Source organism: Pyxicephalus adspersus, chromosome 5 (genome assembly GCF_032062135.1).
Source record: "Pyxicephalus adspersus chromosome 5, UCB_Pads_2.0, whole genome shotgun sequence".
Classification (NCBI taxonomy): Eukaryota; Metazoa; Chordata; class Amphibia; order Anura; family Pyxicephalidae; genus Pyxicephalus; species Pyxicephalus adspersus.
In genome coordinates, this window is record NC_092862.1 from 124,348,981 (window position 1) to 124,362,394 (window position 13,414).

General features: G+C 37.4%; 1 protein-coding gene across 1 annotated transcript in view; it reads right to left on the minus strand.

The window, feature by feature from the left end:
- ADARB2 (adenosine deaminase RNA specific B2 (inactive)) overlaps positions 1-13,414 on the minus strand; it is a 339,858-nt gene that overhangs the window by 86,880 nt on the left and 239,564 nt on the right. Inside the window, exon 4 of the mRNA XM_072412630.1 lies at positions 10,950-11,854. Coding sequence (XP_072268731.1) covers positions 10,950-11,854 — 905 coding nt within the window. The remainder of the gene's footprint in view (positions 1-10,949; positions 11,855-13,414) is intronic.

A 13,414-nucleotide genomic window follows, 5' to 3' on the forward strand; every position in this document is an offset into this window, starting at 1 on the left:
GCTGGAGAGAATACAATTTCATCAGTGAAGCTGATTGACCTAGCAATCCAGGAATGGATCTGGTCCAGGATTCAAACATTTGCTAGCATCATAGTAAATGACGTTGAAGAAAGTAATTCCAGGTTTGCTGGATCACCCAGCTTCACTGATGAAAGTGTATCCTCTCCAGTCTTATCAGGCCTATAGGGATAACTTCAGTAAAAGGGAAGCAACAGCCACTTTAAACAGAAAAGTAGTACAAAGTATAACGATTTACAATAAAAAAAATGTTGTCATGTTTTGGATAGGATTACTGTTTTGAGCTTCTCTGTATAATCCACTTGTATAAATGAAAATATTACTGTTTGAACAAACTATGAAATACACAATTCCAAAACTTATCTGACAGTTAACAACCAATCAAACATTGTTTGTCACTAATCTGACCACTGTAAACTGCTAAAAATGTCTTTTAGTATTGTTTGCCATGGATAACTACGAATTGCACTGAATTTATTTAAATATAAACAACTCTTCTAACAGACATTTAATATTTCAGAACAGAAAATCAACGAATTATTACAGACCAAAGGTAAAATTTTTTATGTATTTTGCCTTTAGCTCAAGCTACGAATTCTGACAGCGTATGTTCAACACTTTGATTGGGTGAAATAATTTGTGAAAAAGTCTCAGAAATCCTGGGAGGTGTCGGGTAATAAAAGTGTGACAGTTATACGTTTTCATTTTTAATGATTTTTATTATCAGGTCTCCATAATATTTGTTAGTGGAATATTAATTAATGCCTGGGCTCTGTGGCCGTTGAAACGCTGTTTGTGTTGAGTGAGATGGATTAATATTGAAGGAAGATTACAGAAACAATCTGTAAGCTGGTCAAAGCCAGCTGGGTCACCTTGATGTTTCCAAAATGAAAAACTGCACGTCAGAATGATATCAATATTCTTCATTGTGGGATAATAAAGAGCCCTGGGGCTTATTTATCAAGCCTGGCAAAGGAATAAAAAAATTTACTTCAGCTGGTTGGCAGGAGTCGGGGGCTCTTCTTCATATGGGTCACATAGGAATCTGAAATAATAACACTTCATTGTTACAATTGCATCTGAGAACAATTGGGGAATTGCTAGAAAGGTAGAATTTTTATTTAAAGAATTATGAGCCCCAGTATTTGGGAGGGTTAAGAGACCCTGCCTAGTTAAAAAGAAAGTCTCTAGCAAGAGATAATAGAATTTGCTTTTACACTTTGTATACATGACAGATGCCCTTGGCATGTGTGCAGAGATCCCTTAATTTTGTTTATCAGTCTCCTATAGAGGTGAGTACAGTGGGGTGCCACTTACTGGTCCTCACCTCGATCCTCTCCAATGAACAGAACAGTGCAGTGAGTTCATCATCGGGAAATGATCACAAAAGATAATTACCACCAACATTCATCCAATGTCTATCTGACGCATGTAAGGGGCTTCAGGCAGGCCATGTCTCCCACCTTTCCTTCTTTCCAAAACTGCAGCAGTGTTTGGAATTTAAGCATTTAACACAGGTGTTGTGTCCTCCACCACATGCTAAAGGTAAATCCTCCACTTCCTATGTCACTACCGGAGTCAAAAGTGACGTAGGGGTCAAATGATGGAGCCACAGGATGGGCCAGGGAACAACATGGGAATCCCAAACTTCTGTAAGTCTAGATTGCAAGGAAGAGTCTGACAAATATATATAGTTGCATCAATTTCTACATTGTAAAAAATGTCACTGATATGTATGATACAAAAGTACGTATATTAGAGCATACACTGCTTTTGCAACAAGACAACAAGACAATTATTTCCATGAGTGTTAATTGGACAAACTACGCTATGTGTGATGGCTAATTTCATATACATTTTGGTATATTGACACTATTTTGTAGCATTAAATTATCAAAGTCTAATTTCAATTGGTGTGATACTTTTGAGGGACAGTTCTGCAGCAGGAAGTGGATAGGAATTTATCACAAAAACCCCTGCAAGTATTAGGTGTAACTCCACCTTTGTGTATGATGATCTGTATGCATAGCAAAAAAATGTAACAAATTTTATTGCGGATTCCTACCTATTTTATTATTTTTTTTAAAAGCTATTTGTTTTACTTTGTCTTATGGAAGTTTTTTTTGAATGGGTCTCCTATATTTACCTGGTGCATTGTCAGCATTCTGATGAGGAAGTTGTATTGCCTGTAGCCTTTTACAAGCAGCTAATACTTAGTTAATACTAGGTAGCAGAATGAAACTAAACATTCCTATTGCATGAGATGATTAAAACTTAATTTATATCCTATACTTATATCTCATACTTGTACCTTAACATAGACTTCCAATAAAATTTTGGGGGAATCTTTATACACCAAAAGTGTATAGAACAGCTCCAGGTTACACTGGACTTTTAGACAGCAGATCGAAATGAAAAGATGATTTTTACCAAAGTGGCTTGTGTATCATTTGTATATGCTATATTATTTTTAATATTTTATTCCTATTGAACGAGGAATCCCCCTTTATTTTTCCCATGGGGAAAAAAACATTAATTTTAGAAAAGCATCTCCCCACTAGAGAAGTTTTATTTAGAAGTTCTATTCAGGAGTACAGGACAGAATACAATTATCATTATGACGTGTATTGTTGGTATAAAACAACTGAACAAATAATGTCTTTTGTTTGATAAAATGCCAGTTTTAAATTCCAATTCAAATGTTTATTTTATATTTCTTTTCCCAGTACTGCAATAAAAAACATTAATCACCCTGTGCCTTTAATATTGTGAAACAAGATTATAGGAATTTCAAGGGATTAAGTGAACTTCTAAATATTCAGAAAAGAGACTAAGGTGGGAATAAATTAATGGAAGCCAATGCTTTAGGTTTTAAAATTAATGCATTAAGGCATCGTTGTCTCATGACATTTTCCTTTTCCTTTTGTCCCCCTGTTATGTGATGATTATGTTATGGGTTTGTATAATATAAACCTTTTTTATCTATTCAGAACAAAGAAAATGCAAAAATGTTTCTAAAAGAACATTTTAATGTGATGGAATGTTATTTTCTTGTTTTCAACTGTATGATTCAATGGGTCAAAGAACTACAGTCTGATTTACAGAAAAAAAGGAGAAAGAAACTTATTTTCTAAAAGGAAACCTGTAATGGGTTTCGATCAATTTTATACTCTTTTTTAAATGTTTACAATTTCCAAATCAAATCATCAAATGTTTGAACATATTTTTATTATTTTGAAAAAAATCTTTATTAGTGCAAGGTGCATCCATGGCATTGGCTCTGCAGCATTCTAAACACAGAAGAAGAAAAATAGAACATTACAAGAATGGAAATTGGTCAATCTGAGCCATATTTCCATATGTCTAAGCAGAGCTGAACCTTAGCTATTTTTTCATTAAAACAATTGAAGCACAATAAAAAACAAAAAGTACATATTCTGCAGCTTACCATTCTTTAAAAATGGTGATTGTATTACATTCCTTTTTTAGAGGTTCCTTACTTTCACCCACTGTTCATAGTAGTAATGCATGTCCTAAGGCGACAACACTTATTAGATTAAACTGGACCTATCACCAGAATTTTTACTTTAGGTATATTACCTTGTTTTTTGTTGGGGGGGGGGGGGGGGGTTAACCTCCCTGGCGTTATGATTATTTGAGTATTTGTGCATGTCAAATCAGTACGTTTGACATGTAAAAATATTTCAAATTTCCCGCTGGTCTGACCCCCCCCTCGATGCAAGCATGCCGCCCACACACACGTCGCATACCCGGCTGGTATCTGCATCCCCTAGCCTTGCGTCTCCAACGCTCACACCCCGGGATGATAGGCTATGGAAGGCAGATGCTGGGCATCACTAACAGGATGCTGATGCCAGCTGGCCGAGCATCACCAAGTGGCCCTAGATGCTGGGCCAGCATCGCTGGATGACACTGCAGGCTCAGGGTTACAATTTTCTGTAAAGAAAATTTCAAGCTGAGCCACACTCCGGATTACTGCCAGGGGGGGTTAAAGCACTTTTTAAACCCCCATCTTGGACATTCGAAGAAGGAGCTTTTTCTTTCATGACGAAAAAAATGCTGATCTTACTGCTTTTTTTCCCATTTACAGCAGGTTACGTCACCCAATCTCAAGCCTGCATAGTGCGAGATCATGTGAGGTAGGCAGAAGCCTGAAGTAGAAGAAAAAAGATGACTCCGCACCATGCTTCCTCCATACTTTTACAGGAAAGTTCTGGAGGGATTGAGGGATCTGCGGAAATAAAGGTGAGTTTTTTTTTAGTTTAGTTCCGTTTTACCTGTAGATTTGGTAGTGTGTTACCATACTACTCTCCCTTTTTGGGTCTTCATATTATAAATAGGGAGTCTGCAGTTCATATGAACTGAACAGGACTAATATTAATGTTTGAGATTTGAGTGCATCATTGCTCATTACAGAAAGTAAAGACCTCATTGAATTATTGGCGGTATCAACAGGCAGTTGAACAAACAAAACACCTTTGGCATAATAAACATTCGAAATATGAAAAATTTGTTTGTTAGGGATATACATATTGTAAATAAACTGTATTTATAAAGCACCAACATATTATGCAGTGCTGTATATTAAATATGTGTTGCAAATTACATACAGGGACAGACAATGACACAAGAGGAAGAAAGGTCCCTGTCCAAAAGAGCTTACAATCTAAGGGGGGGGGGGGGGTAGCACACAATGGTGACTGAGTAGTAAGTCATACCCTGATTAAAAAAGTTTTAAGAGCAGCTCTCAACATATATATATATATATATACAATTATATTCTTCTCCAGCAGCAAAATTCCCCTATCCATTCTAAAGATTAGAGTCATGAGTCACTCTCATACTTAATTTGAATGTTATATAAGAAAATACTTTTTCTCTTCTGTAACCATTAAATTTATATGAATCTTCCACCTTTAGGCTGCTGAAATGGTTCTCAAGAGTTATTAATTGGCAGTGCTGTTAATTGTCACATATGCTAATAGTGTCTGGAATAACACATATAGCTAAAAATGTGTTTTCTTGCAAACCATTGTAAAATGAGCTTAAAATGGGACACCCCCTTCTCTTTGATGTTATGTTTGCCTAATCATCGCTGTCTTTTCTAGTTAATGAGGGTGATAAAAGAGTATTTAACAAGCATTCTTCTAGCTGAAAGGAATAGGGTGCTCTTAGATTTCGGTATCCTTATTCTGGAGACTTTGGTTAAGAAAATCAAAAGCTAATGCTCATCAAAAAGTTGGGGGAGTTGAGGGTTTCCTTTTTATATTGTTAAATTTTAAAGTTTATTAAAATATGCGTATTCTTTTTACCTCATTTTGGACAATTTAAAGAACGACTCTGCTCTGCTCACAACAAATGTAGCATGCTTTGTGCTAAAAAAAAAATCCCACCGAGTGTTACAATCTATAGCTTTAAAATGCCAAGTTTGTAAAGTATGGGGCCAGGAGATAAAGGGTTCTCAGCTAGGGCGAGCAGGGGGCTTGTACCTAAATTGCCCTGCTCTATTCATTCTTACCAATAAAGATCCCTGGTTAAATTCAGATACTTTCACTGCAATGAACAAAGGTTTCCAGAAATTAAATTTGTATTTAAAACGAATTGAAGTGTAGTATTGTTTTAAATGTATATATTTGTGGATATCACTATTTTTTTACTCTGCAGAGTTAAACAACCTGTCAGTCCCCTTCTACTTTCTGCTGATGTTTTGCTTTATTTTATGGGTATTTGTATCTATTAATTAACAGGGGGTGCTAGAACAAAGGATGTTGATGGGAATACCCACATTTATCAGTAGTAAGAAAGAGTCAGAATCATTGCAGAAAATAAATACACATATAAAGCCGAAGACTTACATATAAACAGCCAGCTATAACGAAAGAATTGCTTGCAGGTAGACAAATACTTAAAGAAATATTACTAGAAAACTAAAAAAAGTGTGGGTTTATACCTATCTATATTCAGATCAATCTAGGGCAAAGAAAATGTACTGTCTACACTAAACAAATGACAGTTTAAATTTTGCAACTGACACTAAATGAAATTCTGGAATATAATTGAATAGTATTGGCAGAAATTCCACTTTTTCTTATAACCTTAGTTAATTATATAAGTCTGATGTACAAAGTGCACCCTCACATATTTCCCTTTACTGTAGTCAGCCCAGAGACATTCTGTTTTCTGCCTGCTTGCTGGGGATTACTGTCTATAGCTCTTTGTCTTATTAAATAAGCCCATTAGATTTAAGTCTAAATTTACAAACCTAATGTGCTCCAGTGCACCCTGGTCTCCTTCCACTGTCTTCTACACTCCCATTCCTAATTAAAAACTGCTTGTAAATCAAAGTCTAAATCACGTCGGCATATTATCTGCTGATGAAATGAGATCTTATGCCCTCTTTTAACTCATCAACCTTCATTAGCATTTAGCAAGCCCACATTTACCCTGACACATCAGTAAACACTTAGTAAAGTGATCATTTCTTATAAGTGATTTTTTGGAACTAAAACATAGCATTATAGAGTTAGAAATAAAATGTTCTTGGACACACAGGATTCATACGTTTTCTCCCCGAGTAGTAATATTACATATGGGTATGTAACCACATCATATCTACTGCCTCATCTCATCCCATGCCAAATGATGCAGAAGAGTGTGGAAGGGTGATGAAAGGACTGGGAGTCCTGCACAAGATATGGATACCAGCAGCCCCCTAGTCTAGTGGTTGCCAATCTTTTGGGACCCACGGACCACTAAATTTACCGACTCCGGAGCGTGCACGTGTGGGGAGCCGGGTGTCACTCAAAGGGGAAGAAACTTCTCCCTGAGTGACGTCATGATGCCATAACCTGCCAACTCCAATGGGCGCGTTGTGTCTAGAGAAACAACCGGCTCTTCTCCTGACTCTGCGGGGGCAAGAGGGGCAGTGCACTGGCCAGAGCTGCAGACCACCGGTTGGTGACCGCTGCCCTAGTCTATCCTGTACTATTATACCCACCAACCTATACCCCCTTTACTAATACATCGTCTTGTCTTCCTCCCTTTACTATTACGGTCCCTAATCTAGCTGCTTTACTATAAAACTTACCTAGTTTATCCCCCCTCCCTTTACTAATACACCAGGTACAATATTCTCCCTTTACAAATAAAACCTAACAGTCTGGTCTTCTTTATCATTACAACCCCCAATCTATCCTTTCTTCACTTTTAAACCCCTAGGCTACCCATCTTTATTAATTTACTTAGTCTATCCTGCCATGATATTCTTGTATTTCCTCCTCTCTCCCCACTACAGACCCCTTTGCACAGACTTACAGTCTGTGCAAAGTTAGTTACTTTGCTAAGTTAGTTACACAGTTACACAAACGACCCCCTCAATTCTGTAAACCCCTTAATACTTGTCACCCTCAGTCACATGACCTATGCCCCCCCCCCCCCATCAAGGTACCCTCAAGCTGACAGGCTGCAGCTCCATCTCTGCCAACCAAGTCCAGAGATCAATTGGCGGGGTTCGTTGTCATGTAACCTATACAAGAGAAAGCTGGGAGAGAGCAGACCAGTTAGGTGAGTTGGCATCATTTGCAGCTTCTTTAAGACTGGGGAAGATAGATAATCATGAGTAATGCAAATATTAGTCACCTAACACCCACCTACATCCTGATTCTTAGAGGGCTTATTCATGAAAAAGTGGAGAACAGAAAACTAAATTCAATTATCACTTTTATAACTTTAGTAGAGGGTTGGGACAATATGATTGCTGCTCCAAGAAATACCAGGGCATAGTGTATATAGAACACTATATTTAATAACATGGGAACAGGTTTTGTTCTCTGGCGTTCAGGTTTCTCAGCCCATAGGTGTCATAATACCCCTAATGTGGCAATAAAAACTTGAATGAAGTGTGTATTACATTTATAGACTGGCAATTGTGGCAAAAGTGGACATTTCAAACCGCGGCTCTTCATACACATTAATAAAACGGGGATCATTTCTGATTGCCACTTTAAAAATGTGCTGAGAATTTTAAAGCTGACAATATTAATTTCCCTGGAACCTATACTAGTTGTTCACTTTTTAATCAGTGTTTTCTCAGTGTTATTTCTTTTTTTTCCCACCTTCCCTACTTTTACTTCACGAGGTTTAGGTCTGCTTGGAATTTGGTTGGGAATTTATTCCTGAGTTTCTGTAGGACACATACAGTCTATGTATAATGTTTGGCAGCACGGTGGTTTAGAGCTTAGCACTCTGGTCGATGCAGTGCTAGGTTCCAGGTTCATATCTTAGCCAGGGTTCCGTTTGCATGTTAATCCGGATTTTGGTTGGGTTTTCTCCCACATTCCAAAAACATGCAGTTAGATCAATTAGCATCCCCCACAAAATTGACCTTAAACTTTATTAAAGACATATTACTATGGTAGGGACATTAGATTGTGAGCCCCTTTGAGGAACAGCCAGTGATATGACTGGACTATATAATCACTAGATAATAATGTGCATATCTATATTTGCTGTAACGACTTAGGGTGCCCCTAGTGATTGTGTACTTTTTTTCTTATCTTGATGTTCAGCAGGATACTGATTTCTTTCTTTAGATATATTTATTTCTTGCTGCCATTCATTTATATATATAATAATGTTAGAGGTGATTAGCACTCCAATAATATCCGTCTCTTTTCCGGGCATCAGGTATGCTCTTATTTATTTGTTTCTTTCAATGCAGTTTTACTCCTTTTTGTTTTTTGTTTATCATGGTGTTATTACATTCTATGTATTTAATGTATTGAAATGAAAAAAATAGTAAACAGTGTGCTCATTTATTAGCAGATTATCATTCATAAATCTTGTCAGGTGTGACAGGTGATCTTGAGAAAAGGTGGTAACACCCTAATTACCTGTCCTGTAAACAACTTTATACCATTGCCGAAATACATAGACTGAAAGAGACTGATACATTTAGGTATTTAATGAAAAGGATCAGATTTGAATGCTTTTGGTAACACAGTTTGACTTACTCACTTATTATTAGTTACTTTGCTAAGTAACTTATAGTAATTTGACTGTATTTAAATCTTCTAATCAGAAAAAGTGAAGTGCCAAGTGCAGCAATTTGATGTAAACAGTTCAAACTCATCATTTACTGATCTAACAACAGTAAAATAAGATCTGGATGCTATTTGTTGCTGCACATTGCACACTGATTGGTCTTACATGTTTTATTCATCATTTTAATGTTTAGGGTAAATATTGTACACTTATAGTATTTGCAGAATATGTAATATCTATCCTATATCTGCTAAAATCCATATAAAGAACAAAGGAAAAAACCCAGCGTAGATGTCGCCTGCATTAATGGAGATGTTTACATGCTCACATGGTAACGCCTGTACATTTGCTTGCTTCTCTTTGAAATTAATTAAGATGGTTCCATTAGCTGAGCAACAAAGACAAGACGAGAATGTTCAAATTCTCTTTTATTTACACCTTGTCAGATAGGTGGAAAATCATTTCTGTGTAGTACAGCATTTGTTTAAGGAGTGTTAACATTTTATTTTAATAGCATAGCAGTTGTAGATGTAATTGGAATGGACCTGTGTGTTCTAACAGCCCATGGAACTAGCCTCTAGTATGGTATTATACTTTATTTAATGTGTTTAGAACATATTAAAACATTTCAAAGGTCCTTGCATTCTCTACCAGAATGTCTTCTGAATATAGTCAAGCTTGTTGGGGGAAACACTCTATCACAGTACAATGTTGGGTGATTGGTGATCATCTGGTACAGTACTTACCAAGCTTTTTAACACAGGGGAACCCTTGAAAAACCTTTCAGTCCTTAGGGAACCCATGCTATATTTACTATATCCATACCTCATAGTACGTTAGCATGGTGCTTAGTGGGAATAATGACAATAGTGGTTTTCTTAAGCACAACTTTCTTCCTGACATCCTGCATGCAAATTTGAATGCCTCAAAGTTTGAAACCTCCAGATGGTATCTTGAAAAAAATCCATAAGATTAGTTTCAAGTCCATTTTAAAACTAAAAGAACAAGCCAGATAATGAATACCATATGCAAAGCTCATTATCTCACTGTGATCATCAGACACTACATTTATTACAAATGCAGATAAATAATACATACATAATTCACCTAAAGCTCATAAAATCCACATTTCCATTCTGTAACTTTCAAACTGTTCTTTTTTATATCCTGTTACAGTTTACTTAGTTCGTGGTCCTTCTAAAATTTCCTGTGTCGGTGTCCATTTGACTCCTAGACACTACTAAATGTTCACTTGAATGACACAAATAAATTATGATTTTTACACATGTACAGGGCAGGTCATGGCAGCTTTAGGAGATAAGTATTGTGCAAAGCAAAAATACTCCTTACCCCTGCATGCTGTATTAGCAGATACCTCTTAGGCTATGTATATACTGGCAATGAGGTTGTGCTTACCTCTTGCTCATGCAAGTGAACTGCTGCCTTGGAGGAGACGCTACATGTAGCTTCCCTCTCAGCTCCTTAGAGAATGAATGAGATACAGCGCCGCTCACTGCCACCAGCTGGTAAATGTGCGAACGTTAGTTTTTATTAACCAACAGCTGGCAAAGTTCTGGCCACTGAGAACCATGCAGGAAAACTTGATCCCAAGGTAGGTCTAAACCTGCCCATACTGTTGTGCTTTGTACACTGTGCTGTACATTACATTCTTCGCTACACTATTGACTGTGTTGTACATTCAAACCACTGGAGATTTTTCTAAGAATGGAGGATTTTATTATTATTATTTTTGCTAGCAAAAATCAAGGTAATATGATCCATTCATTTCTGCTTCCTAGGTTGTAAAGATAGAATAATACTTTAAACAATACATGTCTGGTATTTGCTGTTAAATTATGACCACTTACCTGTGGCAAATGGTTACACTTGCTCCTATTAGGAATGTGGCTAGTCAGCTGAATATTAAAGAGGGTCTGTAAGGCCGCCTGTGCTGCTTGAGCTTTGGCCAGCTTCTTACTCCGTCCTGAACCTTCAAATGTCCTCCCATCAACCCTCATTGCCATCACAAAACGCTTGATGTGCTGCTTTTCTACAGTCTCTGAAAGGCAGACGTACCTCAGTCCAGGTCTCAGTTCATTTAGCATCACCACTGGGTTCTTCTCACTCTCAGCTGGGGATGCCATCTTGTGCTTGTTTTGTTTAGTATGCCCCATTAAGTCCAACGTGTGACAGACTAATCTCCCATGTCGATATGCACTGGAAAGCAATTCGTTATTAACGGGGCTATACGAGGGGAAATGCTCGCTGTGTGCCGTTGGCTCGAACTCCTTGAACAGAGTGTCTGGGAAGTCTGCCTGGTCAGATGTGAAGTCAGTTGAGGGGTTGATGCAGTTCCCCATTGCAAAGTGAGCCTGACAAGCATTTGGAAACTGGACAAATGACTTCAGAGCCAGCTCGGCTGCCCTCATTTTTGCTTTCTTCTTTGTAGGTCCGCTGCCTTCGAATGTCAGTCCATTGACTTCAACTGCCACAGAAAACACGGGGGCATGGACTGGACCAGTTTGAGAAACTATTCTGTATTGCAAATCAGGTTTTAGTTCATGAAGCTGAACAAGGGCGTTTTTGGGAGTTACTGACCATGAAAGTTTCTTTAGAATTATCTGCAGCTTGCAAAAATGGCCACCATTTCCTTCCTCCAGGGGCCGTTTTCGTTTAAGGCTGCCTGCCCCAACTTTTGGTCTGTCGCTAGATAAGGCCACATCCTCTCTGTTTCCAACATTGCGGTTTTCTTTTACCTCTGTGCTGCTTGTACCTAGGCAAACAGAGAAAATACATTAGTACCAAATGAGAGTATATTTGACCTAAAGTTCTATCTATAAAAATACTACCTATTGTGCATATTTAAAAAACATTCTCCAATCAAACAGATAAATACATAAATGGAATGCATATAATATTACTATCAAACATATCCCACCTTTAGGTACAATAAACAGGGGATGCAGATGACTAACCGTCACAAACAGCCAGTACAAACTAAGCCAGGGCAAACAAAGACACAGAAAGAGAGAACTTCCAACCATTAACCATTTCCTTCTCAAACCAGAACAAATAAGAGAAAAAAATACTAGATATGTTCTATTTTAGAAGTTTAAAACGGTTTGCTGCTGCTGAGGCTTAAAGTGGAACTAAAACCCCCAAATAAGTAACCTGAAGGCTAAGGGTTTGGCAAAAGACACATGCAAAGTGACTTTTGCCATAAAAGAAAAACAAAAAACAATAATTCCCCAGCTCCCCTTGTCTTTTTTCCTTTAAACTGCACTATGCATGGCGATGGGAACAATGCAATTTCTGCACACGAGAGAAGTTACATTATCTGTAGCAATCCATTGGCCAAAGATGATTGCCATGGACCAGGACGTTTGCTGTAGCCCTAGAAATGTATCATAGAATTGGTGGTGAAGATGGCAGCTTTGGGGATTCAGTAGTGACATGTTCCTAAACCTGTCTTCCCTGCAGGGCTCCTATAAATGATAATTGTCCTTAAACTCTGTTAATGATAAATGACTGCGGTAGGGACAAGTACATTTTGAGACACAGTTAATGACGTAAAGCACTATGGAATAGGTCAGTGCTATATAAAGTAGGAAGTAAATGAGCATACTGAAAAATCATAAAAAATAGCCTGAGAATGAGGTAACACTTTTATTAAACTGTAATAATTGTTACTTGTAAGGAGACCCCTCTGTATTCAGCTGATTCTGTGCAATTAAAAAAAGTGTCACATTATGGGACTGATTTCCTAAAGCTCTCCAAGGCTGGAGAGGATACACTTTCATCAGTAAAGATGGGTGAAGCAGCAAAACTGGAATGGATCTGGTCCAGGATTGAAAACATGTGCTAGCAAATAGCCAATGACTTTGATGAAATCCATTGCAGATTTGCTGGATCACCCAGCTTCACTGATGAATGTGTATTCTCTACAGCCTTGGAAAACTTTAATACATCAGGCCCTATGTCTCATTTTCATATCTTTGTAATAAAATTACAATGAATTATTATACAAACTGTTGTAGTATAACATCAAGGCATAATAAAATGTTTCTCTTTAGCATTGCACAGTGATAATGCAAATACTAAGATAAGGAAGGCCTATGTAGTGTTAAGATTATCTGTTACATTTTTGGATACTAATATCTTGTCTTTTACTCGTAACTTAAAGCTGAACTACATATTGATATATAAACATCAATTAATGATGTTTTGTAGTCTTTAAAGTGTATTTCCATATTTATGTTGTTATAGAGCCCCCTGTGCAATACACCTGACTGTGGGTCTTTTTTCTCAGTGGACCTTACTGATGAATTTTTTC